The 26,099-nt window shown below is 45.1% G+C and overlaps 1 protein-coding gene across 2 annotated transcripts; it reads right to left on the bottom strand.

Annotated features, from left to right (window-relative positions):
• Nucleotides 1-8,076: 8,076 nt before the first annotated feature.
• Nucleotides 8,077-24,696, bottom strand: LOC137352274 (complement C1q subcomponent subunit A-like). Of its 2 annotated transcripts, none has more exons than XM_068017571.1 (3): nucleotides 24,607-24,696; nucleotides 16,132-16,296; nucleotides 8,077-10,575 (listed from the first exon to the last, which is right to left on the bottom strand). In XM_068017571.1, exons 2-3 carry the CDS (start codon nucleotides 16,289-16,291, stop codon nucleotides 9,986-9,988), a joined length of 750 nt encoding a protein of 249 aa, XP_067873672.1. In that variant the 5' UTR covers nucleotides 16,292-16,296; nucleotides 24,607-24,696; the 3' UTR covers nucleotides 8,077-9,985. The 2 variants fall into 2 exon arrangements, with proteins under 2 accessions (XP_067873672.1, XP_067873673.1); XM_068017572.1 differs by having other exon boundaries at nucleotides 16,132-16,320; nucleotides 24,607-24,666.
• Nucleotides 24,697-26,099: the final 1,403 nt, after the last annotated feature.

Here is a 26,099-nt window from a genome sequence, read left to right as displayed (position 1 = left end):
GTCCTTGCTAATGTTTTTCTTTTCACATACCTATAGAAGCTTTTACAATCCGCTTTTATGTTTCTTGCTAGCTTGCATTCATATTCTGTTTTGCATTTCTTTATCAGTTTCATGGTCATCCTTTGCTGGATTCTAAATTGCTCCCAATCTTTGAGTTTACCACTTTTCTGGCAACCTTATAAAGCACTTCCTTTGATCTAATGCAATATATGCTGCCCTTGCCAACAATGCCCACATCCCATGAACAAATAAAAAAAAATCATGTGTATATTATGGGCTGTGTGGCTGATTTGTTACACCCTCCTTTCCAGCACTCCACAAGTGAAAATTCAACTCTATTTGTTTGCTGTTTGCCATGTCACCATGGCAACTAGGGATGGGCAGTAATTTCTGCCTTGTCAATGCCAACCACATCTCAAATAGCCAAATTAAAAAGTTTTGATAATCTGCTTTCACTCTTTATTGAATAAGTCGTGGAATGAGTTCTAACAGGTGGTTTGATATCTGTTATATCTCTTGCCTCTTTTACTGATTCTGGGACTTTTTATGACAAATTGCACAGCTTGAATGGCATTACACAAAATAAGCAATGCAACTCAGGGAATTTGTCATTTCACTTTCTATTGCCGGCTGTTGAGATCCCTCATGGTCATTAGTGAATTTCTGTTCTCACTTAGTGTGTCCACTTTGGCAGGAAGAATAAAAAAGCAGAATATTTTTTAAATGGAGAGAGACTGCAGAGCTCTAAAGTACAGGAGGATCTGGGTGTCCTGGTACATAAATCACAAAAAGTCAGTATTCAGGTACAGCAAGTAATTAGGAAGACAAATGGAATGTTGTTGTTTATTGCAAGGGGAATAGAATATAAAAGCAAGGAAGTTTTACTACAGCTGTACAAGGCCTTGGTGAGACCGCAACTGGAGTATTGTGTGCAGTTTTAATCTCCTTAGTTAAGAAAGGGTAAAATTGCATTAGAAGCAATTCAGAGAAGGTTCACTCAACTAATTCTGGAGATGTAGAGGTTATCATGAGGAAAGGTTGAACAGATTGGTCCTATACCCACTGAAGTTTAGAAGGATGAGAGGTGATCTTATTGAAACATATAAGACCCTGAGGGGACTTGACAGGGTGGGTGCTGGAACAAGACTTATGAACAAGACTAGAGTTAGGAGACACAGTTTAAAAATAAGGGGTCTCCCATTTAAAATGGAGTTGAGAATTCTTTATTTTCAGAGGGTCATTAGTCTGTGGAATTCTCCTCCTCAGAAAGCAGTGGAGGCTGGGTCATTGAATATATTCAAGGCTGTGTTGGATAGATTCTTGGTAGACGAGGGAGTCAAGTGTTATGGGGGAAGACAGGAAAGTGGAGTTGAGGCCACAATCAGATAGCCATGATCTTATCAAATGGCGGAGCAGGCTTGAGGGGCCTAATGGCCTACTCGTATGTTCGTACATATGTTCGTAACATGGACACGGGTGAAGGGGGATGGTGAGCAGGATTGGTTGGTGATTGGGATCATGGGGTGAGCAGTGACCAGGCTTAGTGGGAGTAGTCCTACTTCTCATGGCTCAATATTCAGGTAAGTATATTTGAATAGGCTTACCTCTTTGGTTGTGACCTGGTGCTGTCCCATTTTGGAGCACTGGTTAGTCAGCATGTAGTCCTGTTTTCCTGATTGCTTTCATTGCTGGTGCGGCTGCCTCAGTATAATCCAATTTTGCAGAGGACTCCTCAACAGGGATTAGGCCTCTTATTGGCATATACAAAGGGCTCACCACCTGTTTCAGATGCTGTCCCTGGACGCCTGTTTCTGTTCCTACACCAATATGGTGTACTCTTGGCTCATAATAAATGCAATTCCTGCCCATCATATTGGAAACTTAGGAGGCCATTGAGGACCCAAAAAACATAGAATCATAGAATGTTTACAGCACATAAGGAGGCCATTTGACTTGTTGCATCCATGCTGTCTCTTTGCAAGAGCAACTCATCTAGTCCCACTCCCCTGCCTTTTCCCTGCAGCCCTGCAAATATCGTCTCTGCAGATAATTAATCGATTATCTTTTGAAAGCCATTATTGAATCTCCTTCCATCATACTCTCTGGAAGTGGATTCCAGATCCGAACCACTCGCTGATTTTTCCTCATGTCGCTGTTGGTCCTTTTGCCAATCATCTTAAATCAATGTCCTCTGGTTCTTGACCCTTCCACCAATGGGAACAGTTTCTCTCTATCTGCTCTGTCCAGACCCCTCATGATTTTGAACACCTCCATCAAATCTTCTCTCAACCTTCTATAAGGAGTATAACCCCAGCTTCTTCAATCTTTTCATGTAACTGAAATCCCTCATCTCTGGAACAGTTCTCATCAATCTTTTCTGCACTGGTTCCAGTGCCTTCACATCCTTCCTAAAGTGTATTGCCCAGAATTAGACAGAATGGCCAGAATTTTACATCCCCCCAAAGAGCGGGTTGGTGACTGGGGTCAGGGTGGTGGGGGTAAAATGGAACAGGAGGCTTGGGGGCCCTTCCCGATCCACTCCCGCCTCCGCCGCCATTTGACGCAGGGCAGCAGCGGCCAAAACTGGCCTGTCCGCCCCAGGCCAATCAAGGCTCATCAGTGGCCAGTTAATGGCCACTTAAGGGCCTCTGCCCCCCGCCATGGGGATTTTACCCTTGGCCACTCGGGCTGCCCTTCCTCAAGTCCAACGAACAACTGTTCACCACTACTCTCTTTCACTTAACCAACTTTGTATCCATGCTGCAGCTGTCCCTTTTATTCCAGGGCTTTAACATTGTTGTCATTGAATTTCATTTGTGTGAAGAGCCAGAGGACAGGAAAGGTTTGAGTTTTTTCTTTAATATTGGTGCAGGAATTCCAGTATTTATCTCCAAAATCCTCCATCGAAGGAAATCAGGTGTTGTGAATTGGTCATGTAATGCTGATGCTGATTTTCCAATCCACACTAGTGCTGGAACAGCAGAATTGAGTTGAGGAGGAAGAATTCGTGAGGGAGCAATGGCACCTGTAGCCACTCGTCCAGGCTTAGCCCAACCCAGTACATACAGCTGCAGAATGCTTCACGTCATGGAGAGCTGACTTTATGAGCTCTGCTACATGGGACAGACTGTCACGCAGCTGTAACATCTGTTACCAGATGGCCAACAAACAAGAGCAGCAACAGGATTCACTCTGCCTGTGGAGTAAAGGTTTCCATAGAGAGAGGCTTTCATGTTAGCAGATCCAACCCAGCTACCCCGGTGACATGTGCCACATTGTCCATACGCATGACAAATGCACCTTTGCGAGAGGCAATCTCTTCATTGCTCATCCAGAGGAAAGGAGATGTCAGCTAGACAGGGCACAGAGCTTTCACCAATGGCAATGGTCATTTGAGTTCAAGGATTGAGGATGCCACCCAAACAGAAGGAGGGCTCCTCAAACCAGACCAATCGTGTCATGAGCAAAAAGGTTTGCATTCAGGGAAATGTGGAAATGGCTGTTATCCAGGAAGCAGCCATCATACCTACATCATGTGACAGTTCACGGTCTGCAGTTCTGGAAAGAGAATCCTGCCTCTTACTATCCACTTACTCTTTCCATACCAGTTGAAGATTTTTGCGTTCCCTTTTATGTTTACTGCCATTCTATTCTCATTTTCCTCATTGTCAGTCATATTTTCCTCATCATCATGAAAGGATCAAGGGCACAGATTTAAAGTATTTGATAAGAGAAGGAAAAGCGACATGAAGAAAATCTTTTTCACGCAGTGAGTGGTTAAGGTCTGGAATGCACTGCCTGAGACTGTGGTGGAGGCAGGTTCAATTGAAGCATTCAAAAGGGAATTAGAAAGTTATATGAAAATGAAGAGTTATGGGGAGAAGGCAGGGGAATGAGACTGAGGGAGTTTCTCTTTCAGAGAGCCAGTGCAGACACGTTGGGCCAAATGGCCTCCTTCTACACTGTAACAATTCTGTGATTCTGTGATTACTTCCCCTCTTAATGTGCATCATTCACCATTTTTTTGTTTCATCATATTCTCTATCTCCCTTGTCGTCCAAGGAGCCCTGGCTTTGGTTAACCACCCTTTCACCCTTGTTAGAATATACCTAGCCTGTACCTGAAACATCGCCTCCTTAAAGCTCACCCATTTCATGGGATTCGGGGTAGTGTATTGCAATGGATAGAAAATTGGTTGGCAGACAGGAAACAAAGAGTAGGGATAAATGGGTCTTTTTCCGAATGGCAGGCAGTGACTAGTGGGGTACCACAGGGATCGGTGCTAGGACCCCAGCTATTCACAATATATATTAATGATTTAGATGAGGGAACTAAATGTAATAACTCCAGATTTGCAGATGACACAAAACTGGGTGGGAGGGTGAATTGTGAGGGGGATGCCGAGAGGCTTCAGGGTGATTTGAACAAGTTGAGTGAATGGGCAAATGCATGGCAGATGCAGTATAATGTGGATAAATGTGAGGTTATCCACTTTGGTAGCAAAAACAGGAAGGCAGATTATTATCTGAACGGCTATAAACTGAGAGAGGGGAATATGCAACGACACCTGGGTGTTCTCGTACACCAGTCGCTAAAGGTAAGGATGCAGGTCCAACAGGCGGTAAAAAAGGCAAATGGTATGTTGGCCTTCATAGCGAGAGGATTCGAGTACAGGAGCAGGGATGTCTTGCTGCAATTATACAGGGCCTTGGTGAGGCCACACCTGGAATATTGTGTGCAGTTTTGGTCTCCTTATCTGGGGAAGGATGTTCTTGCTATAGAGGGAGTGCAGCAAAGGTTTACCGGACTGATTCCTGGGATGGCGGGACTGATGTATGAGGGGAGATTGAGTTGCTTAGGATTATATTCACTGGAGTTCAGAAGAGTGAGCGGGGGGGGATCTCATAGAAACCTATAAAATTCTAACAGGACTTGACAGGGTAGATACAGGAAGGATGTTCCCGATGGTGGGGGTGTCCAGAACCAGGGGTCATAGTCTAAGAATACGGGGTAAACCTTTCAGGACTGAGATGAGGAGAAATTTCTTCACTCAGAGAGAGGTGAACCTGTGGAATTCGCTATCACAGAAAGTAGTTGAGGCCAAAACATTGTATGTTTTCAAGAAGGAGTTAGATATAGCTCTTGGGTTTAAAGGGATCAAAGGATATGGGGCGAAAGCGGGAACAGATTACTGAGTTGGATGATCAGCCATGATCATAATGAATGGTGGAGCAGCCTCGAGTGGCCGAATGGCCTACTCCTGCTCCTATTTTCTATGTTTCTATATTTCTATTGTTCCATTACAGATTTTCCTATCAGTCTTTGGTTCCTTTTTACCCTGGTTAGATCCCTTCTTACCTCATTGAAGTTAGCCCTTTTAAAATTTAGAATATCTACTTTAGATTGATTTAGGTCGACTTAGGAAGTATGTGTAATCACCTGTAATGTTCAAAATGAATGCCAAAGCCTATGCAACAACCTGTCCTACAATCATCTGGACAAGCTTTATGGGCTTCAAATTTGAAATCTCCTCCATCTCCTCTGAGCGTGGAAAGGCTGGACACCAGGGCTGAGCCAAGCAAAGTTTTTACATTGAATGAAGCTCTTCTGTCAATTTAACATAATTGCAATACAACATATTTGCCACCTGTTACATCTGATGAAAAACTGGATTTGGAGGGCCATAAAAACTGGCAGGAACATTGAGTCACAGAATCATTTACTGTGCAGAAGGAGGCTATTTGACCCATCGAGTCCATGTCAGCTCTCCATTGAGCTATCCAGTCAGTTCCCCCACTCAATCCATGTAGTGTCGCGAGTTAATTTCCTTCAAGCAGCCATACAATTTCCATGATGGAACTCAGACTATTTCCTGCCTTGGATCATCCCCTTTGCACTGAACAGTTGGTGGGGGGATCCTGTCCAGCTGTGGAAATATCAGGAGCCCAGCTTTAAGTAGTGAAGTTTTGGGTTGCATCAGACTGCATGTGTCCCACCTATGGTTTGTTTGGATATTCAGAGAATCGGGGGCTACGCTGCCAAAGAGCACGAAAACTTTAACTTTGGAGGCACTAATGAGGTCAGCATGTAAGCATGGTTCAATCTCAAAAATTTAAATCTCTTGTTCCCATGGAGTTGGGAGATCAGCACCCTGATCCATCCTAGCACCAGGCCACTCACTGAGCACAAGATTGGGAAATCAACCTTTTTACCACATCTGTCAGGGCTGGATTTGGACCTGGAGTAAGGTGCAAGCCTCTTTGGTACACGTGTTTCTGACTGGATTTTCCCATTAATAATATTCACTTTTTATTTGGAGGTACCATAGTTCATATCAGATATAAACACATACTGTAGAGCTTTACACAAAAAGTTAATCATCGTTGCAATTTGGAATTAACAGTTGATGATTCAATCACCTGCTGAACGGTTTTGAATCCTTGTGGCTCACAGTTTCAGAAATTGGTAAGTATTTGAAACCTTTTCCTGTAAAAAGCAGTTACAGTTTATCTACATATTTAACCTCATTACAGGACAAGAGTTCGTAGTTTTCTTGCTTGTGGATTAATTTCACAGATACTATATATTAACACGCATTTGTGCTTTGCTGCCTGAAGACTGTTTTCACTTGGGCAATATGGAGCATCTTATTTAATGGAATGAAATTGGAAAGGTCTCTCATCCAGAGATTCCTGGCCTTCATTACTGCTTTTTGGGTGATTCTCCCTCAGTTTCACCAACATCAACAATTAAGATTTATGAAAACAAAAATTATCAATAGACAACCCATACTTCACAGTGCACTCTCTTCAGATAAAGACAGCTGGAAATATCTCCAGGTGTGAAGAAGGTAAAAAAAATCAGAATAGATTCTGCCCCATCCTCCCACTGCCATCCCCATGCCAAACAAACCCCGTTCAGTATTTTCCAATATTACTTTTATCGTAGAGATACAAGTACCTTCATTATTGCATAAAATAACAAATTTGGTTTTTGTTCTCTGTATATTCCTGGGCCTGTGTAACCCTGGGTCTGCATAGTGCTGGGTCTGCATACTCCTGGATCTGTATAACCCTGGGTCTGTACAGTGCTGGGTCTGCATACTCCTGGATCTGTATAACCCTGGGTCTGTACCGTGCTGGGTCTGCATGCTCCTGAATATTTATAGCCCTGGGTCTGTACAGTGCTGGGTCTGCATACTCCTGGATATTTATAACCCTGGGTCTGTACAGTGATAGGTGTGCATACTCCAGGATATTTATAACCCTGGGTCTGTACAGTGCTGGGTGTGCATACTCCTGGATATTTATAACCCTGGGTCTGTACAGTGCCAGGTGTGCATACTCCTGGATATTTATAACCCTGGGTCTGTACAGTGCTGGGTCTGCATACTCCTGGATATTTATAACCCTGGGTCTGTACAGTGCTGGGTGTGCATACTCCTGGATCTGTATAACCCTGGGTCTGTACAGTGCTGGGTCTGCATGCTCCTGGATATTTATAACCCTGGGTCTGTACAGTGCTGGGTCTGCATGCTCCTGGATATTTATAACCCTGGGTCTGTACAATGCTAGGTGTGCATACTCCTGGATATTTATAACCCTGGGTCTGTACAGTGCTGGGTCTGCATACTCTTGGATATTTATAACCCTGGGTCTGTACAGTGCTGGGTGTGCATACTCTTGGATATTTATAACCCTGGGTCTGTACAGTGCTGGGTGTGCATACTGCTGGATATTTATAACCCTGGGTCTGTACAGTACTGGGTGTGCATACTGCTGGATATTTATAACCCTGGGTCTGTACAGTGCTGGGTGTGCATACTCCTGGATATTTATAATCCTGGGTCTGTACAGTGCTGGGTCTGCATATTCCTAGGACTGTATATCGCTCAGGCTGCATTTTCCTGAGTTTGTATAACCCTGGGTCTGCAAAAATATTAAATGACCTTCATCTGAGAGGAAATTTAATCAGACCGAAGTGCTTCCTGCTGAATTAATCTCTGAATTGCTAATCCTTAATGCTTACAGCAGCAATATATATTCCAATTTTTAAAACAAAGATATAAGGCTAGGATTTCTGTTGGTGCTTTTATTGTTAGTTAAAGTCTCTCTGGCTGCTATTTGACCAGTTACTGCCCATTTATTTTAATGATTTAATTCTTCCATTAAAGTAGTGCAGAAAAACATTATACAAACACAGGAAGCTTTTGTCCCTAATATTACAAACAGAAATTTCTAAACTCAAGGTTCAGGTGTTGTTTTTCAAATCAATGAAAGGATAATCCAGCTGTTTAGCATTGTGGAGTGCTAATTCCAGAATGACCTGGAAATGTTAATGAGAGGTTATATTAATAATATCAGCCTTTTTACAGAAAGTATCATAAATGCGGATAGCTTGTGGAAAATGCAAACATACAGTTTTGATTTTGGCTAAACAGCTTCTTTAAACATTGATAAGAAAATTCACAGCTCGAAGGCTAATGTAACATAAAAATCTGGTTTTTACTTTGATGGTCCTGTTATCTGCAACATTTACAAAATTAAAAAAAATTTCAATCGTATGAAAAATAGTAGCGACACCACAAGAGCAGAGGTTACCAGCTTGATCTGCCTTAGTGATCTGTATGCAAGGTAGGGGTCAAAAAAGGGTTGGAAAAACCGTGTCAGTGTGAACTGGAACTGGTGAATTGCAGAGGAATGATTCCCTGAATTGGGGGGGGTGGGGGGTAAAGAAGGAGAAGAACGTTGCTATTGTGAACTAGAATTCCAGCAGGAATTGGGGAGGGAGGGTGCGGAGGGAGGTGGGATTTGGAGGTGAGGAAGCCACGGTGCCTCTGCGAATGGGGAAAGCAATAATGGTGCCTCTGTGAATGGGACGGGGGAGAACGGTGCCTCTGCGAATGGGGAGAAAAGGGAGGATAACTGCCTATAGGTCACTGTGCTTATATCACAGACACAAGTTAACAATCCAAAATAGCTACAGTGATTACCAATGCGTACTCATAACCACCTGGAAATTCCTCTAAATATGTCTATAATCTTTTGCCAAAGAGTTGCTGTACCTGTTCTTCTCCCTCTGCACTTTCCATGGAACTACATGGAAAGAAAGAACATGCATTTATCTAATGTCTGACATGATTCATGACATCTCAAAGCACTTTACAGCCAATCAGGTACTTTCAAAGTATAGTCACTGTATTAATATAGGACACTTGCCAGCCAATCAGTCTTGCCAGCAGCATCCACTTCACATGAAAAAATAAAAAAAATCTGTGCACAGTAAGCTCCCACAAGCAGCAACATGATAATGACCAGATAATCTGCTTTTGTGATGTTAATTGACGGATACATATTGGCCAAGACCCTGGGTTTAACTCTTCCGCTCTTCTTCAAATATTGCCATGGGATCTTTCACAGCCACCTAAGAGGGCTGATTGGGCATCAGTTTAACATCTTGTCCAAAAGACAGCACCTCTGACACCACAGCAGGTTCTTCACTGCTTCTCCCTCCTTCCCTAAAATACTAAAATGGTCCAACAAACAATATGAAGAAGAAAGGACAGGTAGCTGGAAGATTCAGTGTGGCTCCGATGATTAGGTATCATTTGTGGGCACAGTCATTTGAAATAATCTTGACTCTGTACTGTGTTGTGCCAATACCAATGTGCCAGAAAAAAACTGTAGGCTGGAACAAGTTTCTTGGGAGGTAATGGAGACTGAAAGTGTGGGAAAGGAATGGATATTTGAGGGAGTGAGAGATTGAGAGGGAGTTGTTTTTGGGACCATTCTGATGGATTTTTTAAAACCAGCCTTATGCTTTCCCATGTTTTTATGGATTAAGTGGAATCTAGCAGATCAGAGTGGGGGAAAAGGCAGGGTGTGTAACTACTGATGAATGAACACATGCCCCCATTAACTATGTCATCAGATCAGATAAACTGAAGGTTCTGGGATCTCTGATCTATAGCAAAGCATTCAATTCATTATTCAGCTGGAAAGAGAAGAAACCCAGAAAAGACACTGCTGATGTCATCTGAACCAAAAACCTTATTGTTACCCTGTGTAGTTTGAAGCCACACCTGATCGCCCTTAGACAGCCGAAGTACTGTTCCACCTGAATTCATCTGGTACTTAGGCCAGGAACTACCGCTACCACGAGCGTCACAGAATCCAGCTTCCTTTCTGTTGTTTTTCATTATGTTTATACACAGTTTCCCATCAGAGGCTATATTGTATGTAAAGTAATACCAGCCAGGTTTATAAGTGAGAAATATTCCACTTGCAATATTAAAACACCCTCCCTCATTGGTGATAAACTTGTTAAACGTCATCGGCTTTTCAGGGGCAGGGTCACTACTGGTGTTTTTGACAGCAGAGAAAGCAGGTCTTTCCTTTCCCGCTCGACCCCCCCCTTGCCCTGATTGTCCCTTCTGTCCTTTTGACCCAGGTGGCCCAGGTTCACCTCTTGGCCCTGTTGGACCAACATATCCTCTAGGGCCATGAATTCCCGGCTGTCCTGGATTCCCCTGTAGTCCTTTCATTCCTGGCTCACCAACAATACCACTAGGTATGCCTGCGGATAAAAAGAGTGAGAGTTGAGTAAGAATGACTTAAAAATGCTTCTATTCATCTTTATCTCCCACTGGTCGAATGATCCATTAAAATTGAGAGAATCTGAGTGATGCACATCAGTAATTAAATACAGGCAGCTGCATTCCTTACCACTGGCTACTGAGCTGGATATCTACTGAGAAACACAAATTTATTTCAGGCTTTAATGGAGCTAAAGAAGGCTTCTGTATTTTGGAATCAGAAACATTTGCATTGATATATTTGTAGCAAAATAGAGACATGAGTGTGGAAAATCCTGCGGGCCGAAGGGGCGGCGTTGACTTCCGTCTTGGGGGAAGGAAGTGCTTGGGCAGACCTTCCACCTGCCCCTACCCCAACCCATCCTGACTTCATGTCAAGGGGTTGTGTCTGAGGAATTCCAGGCTTCTGGGGGAAATCTCACCCAGAAGACCCCCTGATAAGCCTGAGAGAAGGCATAGGTTCTGTTATGGGCTTAATAAAGGCCCAGGTATTGGCAAGCTAATGTAATCAATCTTGAAGGAAATCAATCACCTTACTTTGCAGAAAAAAGAGCAAATACTTTTTTTTCTTTGCTATTAATTTGGCTCAGAAGGGTCTGGGGTATCTCAGCTGGGTCCATTGAGAAAGATGCCACCAAGCAGCCTTGTAGGCAATGATACACAACATGCTTGCCCTGGCTGTGCAAGTAACTCCATCCCTGGAATTTGGAAGAAACAAAGGGCTCCACTCCATGTGTCCCCAGGACTTTTGAGGCCTTGGTTTGAAACTAAACTTTGTTTTTCAATGTTTTTAATTGCATGCTTCCTCTCGTACCATACGCACACTTCTAAATGAGATTCTATGCTTTTTTCCATATATTTTCCTCCACTTTTCCCCTTCTTTCAATGTTTCTGTGTCACACAACATTTTTTGATGAGATTATGAGGTGACCTCTAGGCATGTCCTCCTGTAACCATTGGCTGGGAGATAGTCATAGAGTCATAGAGTCGTACAGCATAGAAACAGGCCTTTCGGCCCAGTGCGTCCATGCTGACCATAATGCCTATCTATACTAATCCCACCTGCCTGCATTAATTCCATATTCCTCTATGCCTTGCTCATTCTAGTACCTGTCCAGATGCCTCTTAAATGTCGCTACTGTTCCTGCCTCCACCACCTCCTCAGGCAGCTCATTCCAGATACCCACTATTCTTTGCATGAAAAATTTACCCCTTTGATCCCCTTTAAACCTCCTCCCTCTCACCTTAAATCTATACCCTCTTGTTTTAGTCACCCCTACCATGGGAAACAGACTCTGGCTATCTACCCTATCTATGCTTCTCATAATTTTATATACCTCTATCATGTCCCCTCTCAGCCTCCTTCGCTCCAGGGAAAACAGACCCAGCCTATCCAGTCTCTCTTTATAACTCAAGCCCTCCAAAACAGGCAACATCCTTGTGAATCTTTTATGCACGTTCTCTAGTTTAATCAAATCTTTCCTGTAGTACGGCAACCAGAACTGCAAATGCCGCCTAACCAACATTATGTACAACTGTAACATGACATCCCAACTCGTACTCAATGCCTCAGCCGATGAAGGCAAGCATGCCATCTGCCTTCTTCACCACCCTGTCTACCTGTGTTGCCACTTTTAGGGAGCTATGTACTTGTACCCCAAGGTCTCTCTGCTCAAGAACACTCCCCAGGCCCTGCCATTCACTGTATATGTCTGCCCTGGTTTAACTTCCCACCAATGCACCACATTATCCCACAAGCTGAACTTTCCTCCCTTATCAGAATTTTCTTGCCCCCCATAACAAGTCTAAAATGGATTGTTCTGTGTTTGCATTCTATGTGTTTCACTGAAGTTCACCAGGCAAAATGAGTAGTTGAACATAGACTGAAGGAGAAAAGTTCATCACTGCAGTGAACTCTACATTAGCAATGCCATTTACTGTGTTGGCATATGAGCCAATTTCCCAGCAAAGACAGGGTGCAGAGGAGATTCACCAGCATGTTACCTGGGCTGGAGCATTTCAGCTATGAAGAGAGACTGAAAAGGCTAGGGTTCTTTTCCTTAGAGCAGAGAAGGCAGGGGACATGATTGAGGTATACAAAATTATGAGGGGCATTGATAGGTTAGATAGGAAGAAACTTTTTCCCTTAGCGGAGGGGTCAATAACCAGGAACATAAATTTAAGGTAAGGGGCAGGAGGTTTAGAGGGGATTTGAGGAAAAATGTTTTCACCCAGAGGGTGGTTGGAATCTGGAATACACTGCCTGAAGAGGTGGTGGAGGCAGGAACCCTCACAATATTTAAGAAGTATTTAGATGAGCATTTGAAATGCCATAGCCTACAAGGCTAAGGGCCAAGTGCTGGAAAATGGGATTAGAATAGTTAGGTGCTTGATGGTCGGCACGGACACGATGGGCTGAAGGGCCTGTGTCTGTGCTGTATAACTCTATGACTCTATGACTCAAACATTGATGTAGGAAAGTAGTCAGCATAAGCTCTAAATGTGTGGATGTGAAAGACCACCCATTATTCTATTTCTCCAAACATCTACTACATATCTTTTACCAACAAAGATGTTTGAGGGATCTGTAATCAGGCACTGGTAAGTTAGAATAATTTTTGTTTGTTCAGTTGTTACAAAGCAACTAGAGTTAGGAGGAGAGACTTCCATGTGCTGTTATGCATTGCAGGGTTTGAGGTACTTGGCTTGAGTGCTGCCAAGTGACTTTGTTTTTGGGACAAGGAACATGTGTTAACCTAAAGGGCAATGCTTGACAGTTTCACTAGTTAATGTCTAGATGTTTCAGTTAGTTCTCCTGTTATTTTTCAAACACAGTTATCTTTGATGACCTAGTGAGGTCATTAAACTTCTTCCAACACTGCAAGAGGGTCCTTGGATTCATAGATGTCTCACTCACACCCACCTCCTTCCATATGGCCTGTGCTGCTACAGGTGATGCTCCTTCCTGAGCACTCCAACTGTTGCATCCCTCGGTTGTCACATTTGGGTAGAAACACATCCACAGTAGCCTCTGATAGGTTACTTAATCCCTTTTCCCTCCTGCTGCAGCAGCCATTTTGTTCATTCATGTAAAACTCTGCTCATCTCTTTAACTGTATGCAGCCCTTTAAATGATGACAAAATGCTATAACTTCACCCCTTTCTTGAATTTTACCCTGACATCATCTCAGTGTCTTTCACCCACTGCTGGTAGGAATACCATTCTTATCCCTCTGACCGCAGGACTCCGGACATGGGCAGCTTCCTAAGATTTTGGTGGACATAGGTTTTGCCTTACTGCATTTATGCCACTGCATCAGAAACCCTGCAGAAACAAGGCATAAGCTGGACAGAGTGCAGAACATTTTTGAATGGGTGGTGAATAGTTGTTTTTTGGACTGGAGGAGGCTATACAGTGGGTCTCCCAGGTTTCAGTACTGGAACCACTGTTTTTCTTGATCTATGTTAATGACCTTGACTTGGGTGTGCAGGGCACAATTTCAAAATTAGCAGATGACACAAAACTTGGAAGTATTGTGAACTGTGAGGAGGATAATGAGAGACTACAAGAGGACATAGACAGGCTGATGAAATGGGCAGACACATGGCAGATGAAATCTAATGCAGAGAAGTGTGAAGTGATACATTTTGGTAGCCAAAATGAGGGGAGGCAATATAAAATAAAGAGTACTATTCCAAAGGGGGTGCAGGAACAGAAGGACCTTGGGGTATATGTGCACAAATCATTGAAGGTGGCAGGGGAGGTTGAGAAAGTGGTTAATAAGGCATTTGGGATCCTAGGCTTTATAAATAAGGCATAGAGTACAAAAACAAGGAAGCTATGATGAGCATTTATGAAACATTAGTTCAACCTCAACTGGAGTATTGTGTCCAATTCTGGGCATCGCACTTTAGGAAGGATGTGAAGGCTTTAGAGAGGGTGCAGAAAAGATTTATGAGAATGGTTCCAGGGATGAGGGACTTCAGTTACATGGATAGCTTGGAGAAGCTGTGGTTGTTCTCCTTAGAGAAGAGAAGATTAAGATGAGATTTGATAGAGGTATTCAAAATCATGACAGGTCTGGTCAGATAGATGAGGAAAAAACTGTTCCCATTGGCAGAAGTGTCAAGAACCAGAGGTTACCAATTTAAGATGATTGGCAAAAAAACCAACGGTGACATTGGGAAAAATTATTTTATGCAGCAAGTGGTTAGGATCTGGAATGCACTGCCTGAGAGTGTGGTGGAGGCAGATTCAATTGGGGCTTTCAAAGGGAATTAGGTAATCACCTGAAGAGAAAAAAATTACAGGGCTACAGGACAATGGCAGGTGAGTGGGACTACCTGAGCTGCTCTTGCAGAGAGCTAGCATGGACACAACGAACCAAATGGTCTCCTTCTGTGCTGTAACCATTCTATGCTTCTATTCCTTGAGTGCGCAGATAGCACCTCTGTGGACATCCAAGGACACCAACCCAAGGCCAACATGGATGTTCAATTAATTTTCCAGTATATCTGATCAACACATATTATTATATACAGCAATAGTTGTATTCATGAAGAAGCTTCAATGTACCCTCATTTTTGGAAGGCGATGTACGCTCTGATGGGATGGTGCTTTGGAGACCATGGCTAATCATTGCATCCATGGCTGTTGATCCCACTGAGAAACCCACTTACTCCAGAAGAGAGATAGACATTTGTTATTTTGTCCTACATCCACCACCTGTAGCTGCAACAAGAGCATGGCATCCAGCTTTATAAAGGAGTGTGTGCCATGGGGCAATGGAGGTGTCAAATGCTTGAAATTGTACCTCCTACAAAATGTGGCAGTTGCCATGCTGGAAGAAATATATTCCATAGTAAGAATCACACTTACCTTCATTTTCGTTCCAATGCCAACAACCTTCTTCCTCATTTACAGCTGGGTGCAAGGAGTTCGGGTCTCGGTATTGACCTGGTAGATGGTTCACTGTAGCGTTTGCCTTTGCTTTTACTAGAGGGTGAGCCTCAGCCTCAAATATGGACATTTTTGGTGTTCCTCCTGCAGCAACTCTTCAGCATCAGATATCAGTCATGCCAAAGTGCCTCTGCTGTGCCATTGGGAACAATTAGCCTGCTTTTCTGGCACCAACTTTACCTTCTATGGTGAGCTGCAGCCCTTTAAGAATGGTTGACTTGCAAGACTTTGTTCTCCTGAGACAAATGTTACAGGGTGAGCCCCTTGGATAAATCTTTCATGTGCCAGGAGTTTGTTTGAATTCGGAAGAAGAACTCCATTGAAAAATGTGCCATGACCACCCCCTCACCCTCACCTCCCCCACCCCCGCCCGCCTCCTTAACTGCTGGCTCGGAAATGGCCAACTCAATCCACATCATTTTCTATAATCTCCCCAATCCGACAAATCCCCATCATTTATGTTTATGGATCTGGATTAACATTTGTTCCTAGTCTTGTTCTGTTTATTAAAACTGTTATTAATTTATCAGGTCAATATACACAGATGCCCGTGATAATCAAAACTGCTGTGCGTTACCTGGGTCCCCTGTGTCGCCATTTTCTCCAGGTCTCCCATTTCTTCCTCGTGCCCCTTTCGCGCCAGGCAATCCATCCTGGCCATCTGGTGCTCGACATTCACCTGTACCTGCAGCAGCTCGTGTTATCAGAACAAACAGCACCAGCCCCACACGCATCATTGTGTCTGCACAGAACAAGCAAGCAGACACTAACATGGCATTGCAAAGTGTTAGCATTCATTATTCTTCAATTAACTACACAATTCTGATGCACTTACATTGACTGGCTCACATGAGTGAGCATTATATTGTAGCAGAAGATGCTTTTTTCTAAAATCAACCAATAACGTATACACAATAGGCTAGAAATTCCAATCCCTGAGGTGCATGGAATTCTGGGGGGTGGGGGGGGGAAAGGCATGGAATTTGGGACAGGTCTTGGAGCCACCAGACCTCTGTCCCATTAACACTTAGCAGGGAATCCTAATTGGGAGTTACAGTTCTTCTATCCTGATATCGCAGCAGGAGCTTGGGAGGCAGCTAGGTGGACAGGATGGTTCTGAGCTACCCTGGGAATCCCACTCGATGTCCTCCTGATACACCCAATAGGATCAATGTCTGTGAGAGCAAAGGTCAGTCCTATTCTGGGCCGAAAGTGAATCCCAAAATTCAAAGTGCAAATGGAAACTGATCTCAGGATTTATGGACCAAACATAGCAGCAAGGAAGATGAGAAATTATCTGCCACATTTTAATCTTTGGCCTGACCAACCACTTGCTCTCCTTGGAGTGGCAGGGAACCGGTCTGAGGTTGTGTAGGGCCAACAGAGCAGGTGTGAGTACCCACCCCCCAGTAATTAAATGACCCCATCTTTGGTCAATCAGTGCTAGGTAGAAGCTCTACTCCAGCACACTTCTGCAACAACACCCTGGGATTAAAAACAGAAAGTGCTGGAAATACTCAGCAGGTCTGGCAGCATCTGCGGAGAGAGAAGCAGAGTTAACGGAAACGTTATACAGACCTGCTGAGTAGTTCCAGCACTTTCTGTTTTTATTTCAGATTTCCAGCATCTGCAGAATTTTGCTTTTATAACACCCTGGGATTTTTCCCCACATGCTCCTGGCACTATTAGCTCAAACAATCTTCTACTCTCTTTACAAATGGATAGGATGAACCTCCTCATCCATTCATTAGAGTTTCCTGTTTCTAGGCTGAGGAAAGCACAATGGGCTGAATTTTAAGCCACCCCAACGGGTCAGATGGTGGCGTGGGGGCGGTGTAAAATTGAGCAGGAGGCTCCAGGAGGCCGACACGTCCCGCCCCCGTTTCCGGTCAACTTTGCGGCGGTCGGGCACTGAGGGGAAACAGCCCGCCCACCCGAGGCCAATCAAGGCCCTTAAGTGGCCACTTAAGGGCCCTCGCTCGCCTCCACGGGTATTTTACCTGTGGCAAGCGGTCATGCTGGGGACGTGAAAGGCCACCCAGCAATAGTGGTACAGGGTTCCCGATTGGTGGCCACCTCCACCTCCCAACCCATTCCCTGGACCCAAGACACCCCCCCTCCCCCCAAACGACCACTCCAGCCTCACCAGGGAACAACCGATCCCCCATCGAGGCAAGCCCAACTCACCTTCACACCTGACTCCATGACGTCGGCTGGGTTGCAGTCCCAGTAGTGGCCACTGCTCACAGTGGCGCTGCTGGGACTAAGAGCTGCCAGCCCGCTGATTGGCTGGCAGCTCACTGAGGCAGGACCTCCTCCCTCAAGTGGGTGGAAGACCCGCCTCAGGACAATTAAAAGCCCGGGGACCTGTAAAATGCAGGTCAGATCCCCAGGCTAGGCGGAAGCAGGTTCACCACCGACTTTTACGTCGCTGGCGAATTCCCGTCTGCCTCAAGTAAAATCCAGCCCATAGGGCCCTTAAGTGGCTTTTAAGAGGCCACTTCCAACCTCATAGTCCCACAACCCCAGACACCCCGCTTCTACCTCCTTCCCAAAATTCACACACAGAACTGTCCCAGCAGACCCATTGTGTTAGCCTGTTCCTGCCCCACTGAACTTATTTCTTCCTATCTTGACTCTATCTTTTCTCCCCGGTCCAATCTCTTCCCACCGATATCCGTGACTCTTCTGACGCCCTAGTCATTTTGACAATTTCCAGTTTCCTGGCCCCAACCGCCTCCTCTTCACTATGGACGTCCAATCTCTCTGCACCTCCATCCCCCACCAGGATGGTTTGAGGGCCCTCCGCTTCTTCCTTGAACAGAGGCCCAACTCCCCATCCACCACCATCCTCCTCCTCCTGGCTGAACTTGTACTCACATTGAACAACTTCTCCTTCAACTCCACTCACTTCCTTCAAGTAAAAGGTGTTGCTATGGGTACCCGCATGGGTCCTAGTTATGCCTGTCTTTTTGTTGGACATGTCGAAATTCCTTGTTCCAGTCCTACTCAGGCCCCCTCCCCCAACTCTTTTTCTGGTACATTGGTGACTGTATCAATGCCGTTCCCTGCTCCCGCCCCGAACTGGAAAACTTTATCAACTTTGCTTCTAATTTCCACCCTTCTCTCACCTTTGCATGGTCCATCTCCGACACTTCCCTTCCCTTCCTCGACTTCTCTATCTCCATCTCTGGTGATAGACTGTTCACTAATATCCATTATAAGCCCACTGACTTCCACAGCTACCTCGACTACACTTCTTCACACCCTGCCTCCTTTAAAGACTCCATTCCATTCTCCCAGTTTCTCCGTCTCCGATGCATCTGCTCTGATGATGCTACCTTCCATAACAGCGCTTCTGATATGTCTTCCTTTTTCCTCAACCGAGGATCACCCCACCCCCCACTGTGGTTGACAGGGCCTCAACCATGTCCGGCCCATTTCCCGCACCTCTACCCTCACCCCTTCCCCTCCCTCCCAGAACCGCGACAGAGTTCCCCTTGTCCTCACTTTCCACCCCATCAGCCTCCATATCCAAAGGATCATCCTCCGCCATGTCCGGCACCTCCAGCGTGATGCCACTACCAAACGCATCTTCCCCTCCCTTCCCCTGTCAGTATTCCAAAGGGATCGTTCCCTCCGTGACACCCTAGTCCACTCCTCCATTACCCCCACCACCTCGTCCCCTTCCCATGACACCTTCCCCTGCAATTGCAGGAGGTGTAATACCTGCCCATTTACCTCCTCTCTCCTCACTATCCCAGGCCCGAAACACTCCTTTCAGGTGAAGCAGCAATTTACTTGTACTTCTTTCAATGTAGCATACTGTATTCACTGCTCCCAATGTGGTCTCCACTACATTGGGGAGACCAAACGCAGACTGGGTGACCGCTTTGCGGAACACCTCCGCTCAGTCCGCAAGCTTCCGGTTGCTTGCCATTGCAACACTCCCCCCTGCTCTCATGCTCACATCTCTGTCCTGGGATTGCTGCAGTGTTCCAGTGAACATCAACGCAAGCTCGAGGAACAGCATCTCATTTACCGTTTAGACACACTACAGCCTGCCGGACTGAACATTGAATTCAATCATTTCAGAGCATGATGGGCCCCCCATTTTACTTTTATTTTTGGTTATTTTTTTCTTTTTCCTTTTTAAAATATTTTTTTGTGTTTATTTTATTTTATTTCATCTTAGTTTGTTCAGTTTGCTTACCCACTGTTTTTTTCATGTTTGTACTTGCGGCTGTTCAATTTCAGTCCATTAACACCCTATCTGTACTAATGCTTTGTCTTTCAACACACAGTTAACATATTGTTTGCCTTTGCACCATGACCTTCTGGTCAGCTATTCTGTGACCTTGTCCTATTTACACCTTCTCCTTTGTTATCTCTTGCCCCACTCCCGCTTTACTTGCTTATAACCTTTTACATTTCTAATATTTGCTAGTTCTGAAGAAGGGTCACTGACCAGAAACGTGAACTCTGCTTCTCTCTCCACAGATGCTGTCAGACCTGCTGAGTATTTCCAGCATTTCTTGTTTTTATTTCAGATTTCCAGCATCCGCAGTATTTTGCTTTTATTAAAGATTTTAAAAGATTTTAATCATTCTAATTGTGCTCCTTCAATAGTTTTGAGTTAATGTTGCTGGTACTTCATTGCATTTTCTTATTGTGGTATTAATGTTTATCTCAGTATCACAGTGCATGAGCAAAACCAGTTAGCCCAAGTGTTTTCCTCAACTTTCTCAGTCTGAGGGCGAATCGACAAGGAGGCAGCTACAGTAAAATAACTAACCATGCCATTTATCAACATTATTTTGAGACATGTGGCTTTGTAAATTAATATGAAGCCATTTTATAAATAATTAAGTCTTGCATCATCTGCGTGATCTTTTAGCTCCAGGACTAGCTCAAGACCATCCAATGAAATGACAAAACTCATTGAAACAGATTCCATAAGCTAATTGTCACTTTTAGCACTTGCACTCTGAGAATTTCGGAAAAAGTTATCAGGAGAGGTGAAGATAATGATAATTAGCTCATAGAATCTGTTTAAATTCATTGTGCTATCTCACTTCCAAACATGGAATTAGGAAATTGCTGAAGAAATCATATTTATCATATTTCACTGACATTATTCAAGAAATGGGAGCAGACCCAGGAATATTGGCCAGAATTTTACACCCCTGCCGGGAGGGGGCTGGAGGTGGGGGGATGGGGAATCATAAAAAAAGTGGGAGGCGGGGGCACTCTTCCCAACGCCTCCCCACCCCCACTGCTATTTTACCAACAGCAGGGTAGGTGGCAAATGGCCAATTCATTGTCACTTCAGGGCTTCCTCCTGCCGTCTTTGGTATTTTACCAGTGGTGGCCGGGCACTTTGTCAGCTGAGACCACCTAGTAATGCCTGGCAGCCTCCTTGTGGGCCCAGGGCTGTGGGAGGGGTGGTGGGGGGGGGGGGGACCCCTCCTGATTGGGCACTCTGTGCCTCACAAAGACCCCCCCCCCCAGCAACAACAGCCCCGGCTGGAGCATCTCTCCCCACCTGATTGATCCCCACCTACCTTGTTGGGTCCCAGTCGATTGTCTCCAGCAAGGCCCGAAAGCCCACTTACATTTCTCTCCTCAGGCTGGGTGCAGTCTCAGCACTGGCCACCTCACTGCTGGGATTGAAGAGCTGCCGGCCCGGCAGCTTTTGGAGGCAGGACTTCCTGCCTCAGAGGGATGCATGTCCCGTCCAAGGCCAATTAAAGGCTTGGGCTATGCAAAATCGCTGCATAGCTTCCAGGCCCAGCGAGGAGGGCTCTACCCTGACTTTTAAGCCACTGGGTGGGGCCTCAACCTCCATGTAAAATTCTGGCCATTGTATATAAACATGACCATCAGCCAAGAAAATAAAACTTAGCACAACTTTAGTCCTTCATACATGAGTAAGAACCAAGCTGGTACTCGGCCCCTTTCTGGCTTTGTAGCATCACCAGTAAAATCAGAAAACAATCGACCAAATGCAGAAAAAGTAAAGACAGAACTAGAATTCCAAACGCTGTATGGAGCGATTATAGGGATCATTCCCTTCGGCGACACCCTGGTCCACTCCTTAATTATCGCAAAAAACCCTCCCCTCCCCATAGCATCTTTCCATGCAACCGCAGGAAATGCAACACCTGTCTTTTTACCTCCTCTTTTCCCACCCCTCAGGCCCCAAACACTCCTTCCAGGTAAAATAGCGATTTACTTGTACTTCTTTTAATTTAATATACTGTATCCACTGCTCACAATGCAGTCGCCTCTACACTGGGGACACCAAACGCAGATTGGGTGACCGCTTTGTTGAACACATCCACTCAGTCCACAAGCATGACCCTGAGCTAACGGTCATCTGCCATTTTAATTCCACATCCCACTCCCACTCTGATCTCCCTGTTCCTGGCTTCCTACACTGTTCCAATTCAGCTCAATATGAACTGTCAGAACAGCACCTCCCCTTTCAATTAAACACTTTATAGCCTCCATACTTCACATTGTGTTCAACGCTTTCAGGTCAGACCTATCGCCCCAGATTATTCAGGCAGCAGCTGTTAGTGATGCTTCTAATCTTTCTAGTTACACCTCCTCTAGTCCTAACTTCTGTTTCTTGGCCCATTACCACTCCATTTTGCCTTGCACCATCATCCCTTTTGTCATTTAATTTCTCTCCTGCCTACCAGCCAATCACAGACCTTCCCTTTTGTTCTTTCCCCAGACCACCCCCAGCCCCCCTCCCCTTTCCCAGCCTCTGTGCCTGTTTAAAACCTGTTACAGCTCTAACTTTTTCCAGTTCTGATGAAAGGTCACTGACCTGAAACGTTAACTCTGTTTCTCTCTCCACAGATGCTGCCAGACCTGCTGAGTATTTCCAGCATTTTCTGTTTTTATTATGGAACAACACATCTTGGAGTTGAGATGTCTTAAACACATTCCAGCCAGTGTGTTAGTCTGTGTGCATTTACAAGAAGCAAACTAACTCACAGCCCAATTCCCAATCTTATGGAATAGGAGTTTCCTCATTTTACTGGTTTGCTTTTTATCAATATTCATTCATGGGATGTGGGTGTTTCTGACATCTATTGCTCCTCCCTTATTTCCCTTGAGAAGGTGCTGGTGAACCACCTTCTTGAACTGCTGCAGTTCATGTGGTTAATGTCACCCTCAATATTGTTGGGAAGGGAGTTCAAGATTTTGACCCAGCGACAGTAAAGGAACGGTGATGTAGTTTCAAGTCAGGATGGTGTGTGGCTTGGAGGGGAACTTGCAGGTGGTATTCCCATACATCTGCTGCCCTTGACCTTCTAGGTGAAGAGCTTGCGGGTTTGGAAGGTACTGTCTAAGGAGCCTTGGCGAGTTGTTGCAGTGCATCTTGTAGATGGTACACACTGCTGCCACTGTGCGTCGGTTGTGGGGGGAGTGAATGTTTGTGGTTGGGGTGACAATCAAGCGGGCCGCTTTGTCCTGGATGGTGTTGAGCTTCTTGAGTGTTATTGGAGCTGCACCCATCCAAGCAAGTGGAGAGTATTCCATCACACTCCTGACTTGTGCCTTGTAGATGGTGGACAGGCTTTGGGGAGACAGGAGGTGAACAACTTATCACAGAATACCCAGCCACCTTATTTATGTGGCTGGTCCAGTTCAGTTTCTCGTCAATGATAACCCCCCCAGGATGTTGATAGTGGGGGATTCAGTGATGGTAATGGAGTTGACTGTCAAGGCGAAATGATTATTTTCTTTCTTGTTGGAGTTGATCCTTGCATGACACTTGTGTGGCGCGAACGTTACTTGCCACTTATCAGCCCAAGCCGGAATGCTGTCCAGGTCTTGCTGCATGTGGGCATGGACTGCTTCAGTATCTGAGGAGGTGTGAATGGATCTGAACATTGTGCAGTCATCAGCGAACATCCCCACTTCTGACCTTATGATTGAAGAAGTTTACATTTAGAGGGTGAGAAATTAGTTTTGGGTAGTTGTAGGAAACGAGCGATGGTGCACCGGCTGCCTGTTATACGCCCTGCTCAATATTCATATCACCTGAATATCAAATGGGACGTATAACTGGTACCATGGAATACCGCCTGGGCTGTGCTGCAGCCCAAAACAAAGTTCTGCCCCATGAAGATTTTTCTACAGATAGAATCGCACCACTGCACTCCACATGTGACGGTTAGTCCTGTCTTTGCACTGATTCTATCTAACAGTTTAAAGTAAGGAGTTAACATACACACACGGCAGACACTCCCAACGACTGGTTCTGATGCTTTAGAAAGCTGGAATTTAGTTTCGAGAAAAAGCACTGAAACAGGCCCTTCGGCCCACCGAATCTGTGCCGACCATCAACCACACATTTCTACTAATCCTACACTAATCCCATATTCCTACCAAACATCCCCACCTGTCCCTATATTTCCCTACCACCTACCTATACTAGTGACAATTTATAATGGCCAATTTACCTACCAACCTGCAAGTCTTTTGGCTGTGGGAGGAAACTGGAGCACCCGAAGGAAACCCACGCAGACACAGGGAGAACTTGCAAACTCCACACAGGCAGTACCCAGAATTGAACCCGGGTCGCTGGAGCTGTGAGGCTGCAGTGCTAACCACTGCGCCACTGTGCTGCCTATTATTTAAAACAATCACTAAATGGTAGCTTTATCTAAATATTATTAATAGTTACTTCATTAATGCTGTTAAAATATATATCAAATGAAATCCATTTCGTTCCCAATAATGATTCATTGCTTCTGAATAGTATAATTTCAACAAGTAACAAAAAGGCTGAGAGGAACATAAACCAGTATAACTGGGAGCAGAGTGAGGTGGAGTGAAATCAACGGAAACATTTGCTCTCTGTCACTGTTTAGAAACTGCCTGGCTGAGATCGAACCCATTTAAGATGCAGCAAAACAACGTGAGCAGAGGGAGATATGAGTAAGAACATTTCTGCTCACAAATCTGCACTTTCTAAGCAAATTAAATGTATATTTGTTCGAATGGACTGTCCTCTGAAACTATAACTTACCTTAGAAAGTAGTCCTTACAGTAAAGAAACAGGCTGCAGATGTACTCGCAACAAGCCGTTCACTTCTGCAAATGATATTCGCAAAAGAGAGAGGAGGGAAATTACACTTTTGTTGTGTAACTTCATCCAGATTGCCAATCAGAGGGAAGGCAGGGTAGCTGAGCCAAGAACTTCTGGTTCTCTGACAGGGGCGGGCTGTCAAGTTGGCCTCCTGGAGGTTAGTGAGTTTTCTTCTTTTTCTGCAGGAATTGTGTGTTGGAACAAAATGTTTATCCTGTAATTAAGGGACAAGCCTGTTTTTGATTCCTTATATGTTATTTAAATGTAATCAATAAAACCAATCAGGGCCTCTTAAAATAAGATGTTTCCGAAACTTGTTACCTTTCACTTGCTCCCAGTGTGGAATGTTATCCCTGTTTGTAATGGTTCTTTGACACTAACCCATGATGATTGTGGACTGTTTTCTAAATGTCAGCAGATCTTCTGAATTGAAATCCAGCCTCAGTCTCTGCATTTACATGGTTTGAATCCTTTACTGTAACAATGTGTATCCTACCTTCCTACTTCTACTCTGGGCTGGTGTGCTGAGGGTGGACACACAGTGACAGTCAGTCCAGGTAAATGAAATGGCCTGAAAACTAACCATGCTGACTTCCCTCTCCAATTCCAGCTTCTCCTGAAGGTGTGAACACAAGCTGGAGTATGGCTCCAACACCTTACACAAGTGATCATGCTTCACATGTGAATGCAGAGTGAGAATCAGCAGGATATTTGACTGTGGGAGCACCACCATTAATGTAGACATAGAGTCAAAGGCTGCATTTTAATCCAGCGACAGAGTTCCCAGCGGCTGGAAGGTGAGGGGAGACTCCACCTCGGCCCTCCTTCAGACTCCTGAAGCCATTTGAGGGCGGGCAGGCTATTTACTGCCAGCCTTCGGGGGTGCCATCCCTTTAAAGGATGAGCTCCCACCTCCAGAGCCACTAGCCAATCAGAAGGCCGGCAGTTCTGCAGTTGCAGCAACACCAGTGGGAGCAGGAGGTCCTGCAGCACCGAGGACGTTGGAGGTAAGGTAAGTGGTGTCGTGGTTATGAGACATTTCAGGCAGGTCCCAGTGTAGGGGTGGGGTGTTGTTGGTGAGGATGGGGGGTATCTTCCCAGGGGAGTTGATCACAGCCTCGGGGGTCCTCTGGGGGCCCTGGATTATCCCAAAGGAAGGGCCCACTCCCCGATGCCACAAGGAGGCTACCAGGCTTTACCTAGTGGTGTCTCCCCACAGCAGCGGACCTCTCCATTAATTGGCCACTCAGAATCATAGAATCATGGAAAGTTTATGGCACAGTAAGAGGCCACTTGGCCCATCATGTCTGTGCTGGCTGAAAAAAACTATCCACCCATTCTAATCCCACCTTCCAGCATTTGGCCTGTAGCACTTAAGGGCATCAATTGGCCTGGGGCGGGAAGGCTATCATCGGCCTTCCCTGCCCTGGACA

Source organism: Heterodontus francisci, chromosome 37, assembly GCF_036365525.1.
Source record: "Heterodontus francisci isolate sHetFra1 chromosome 37, sHetFra1.hap1, whole genome shotgun sequence".
Lineage (NCBI taxonomy): Eukaryota > Metazoa > Chordata > Chondrichthyes > Heterodontiformes > Heterodontidae > Heterodontus > Heterodontus francisci.
This window is presented reverse-complemented; position numbering and strand designations above follow the sequence as displayed.

Excerpts from the sequence above, each read along its gene's own strand:
- LOC137352274 (XM_068017571.1), bottom strand. The coding sequence starts at position 16,291 with ATGATGCGTGTGGGGCTGGTGCTGTTTGTTCTGATAACACGAGCTGCT. Across the intron at positions 10,576-16,131 it reads TGGCGACACAGGGGACCCAG|GCATACCTAGTGGTATTGTT; the intron begins GTAACGCACAGC and ends TTTTATCCGCAG.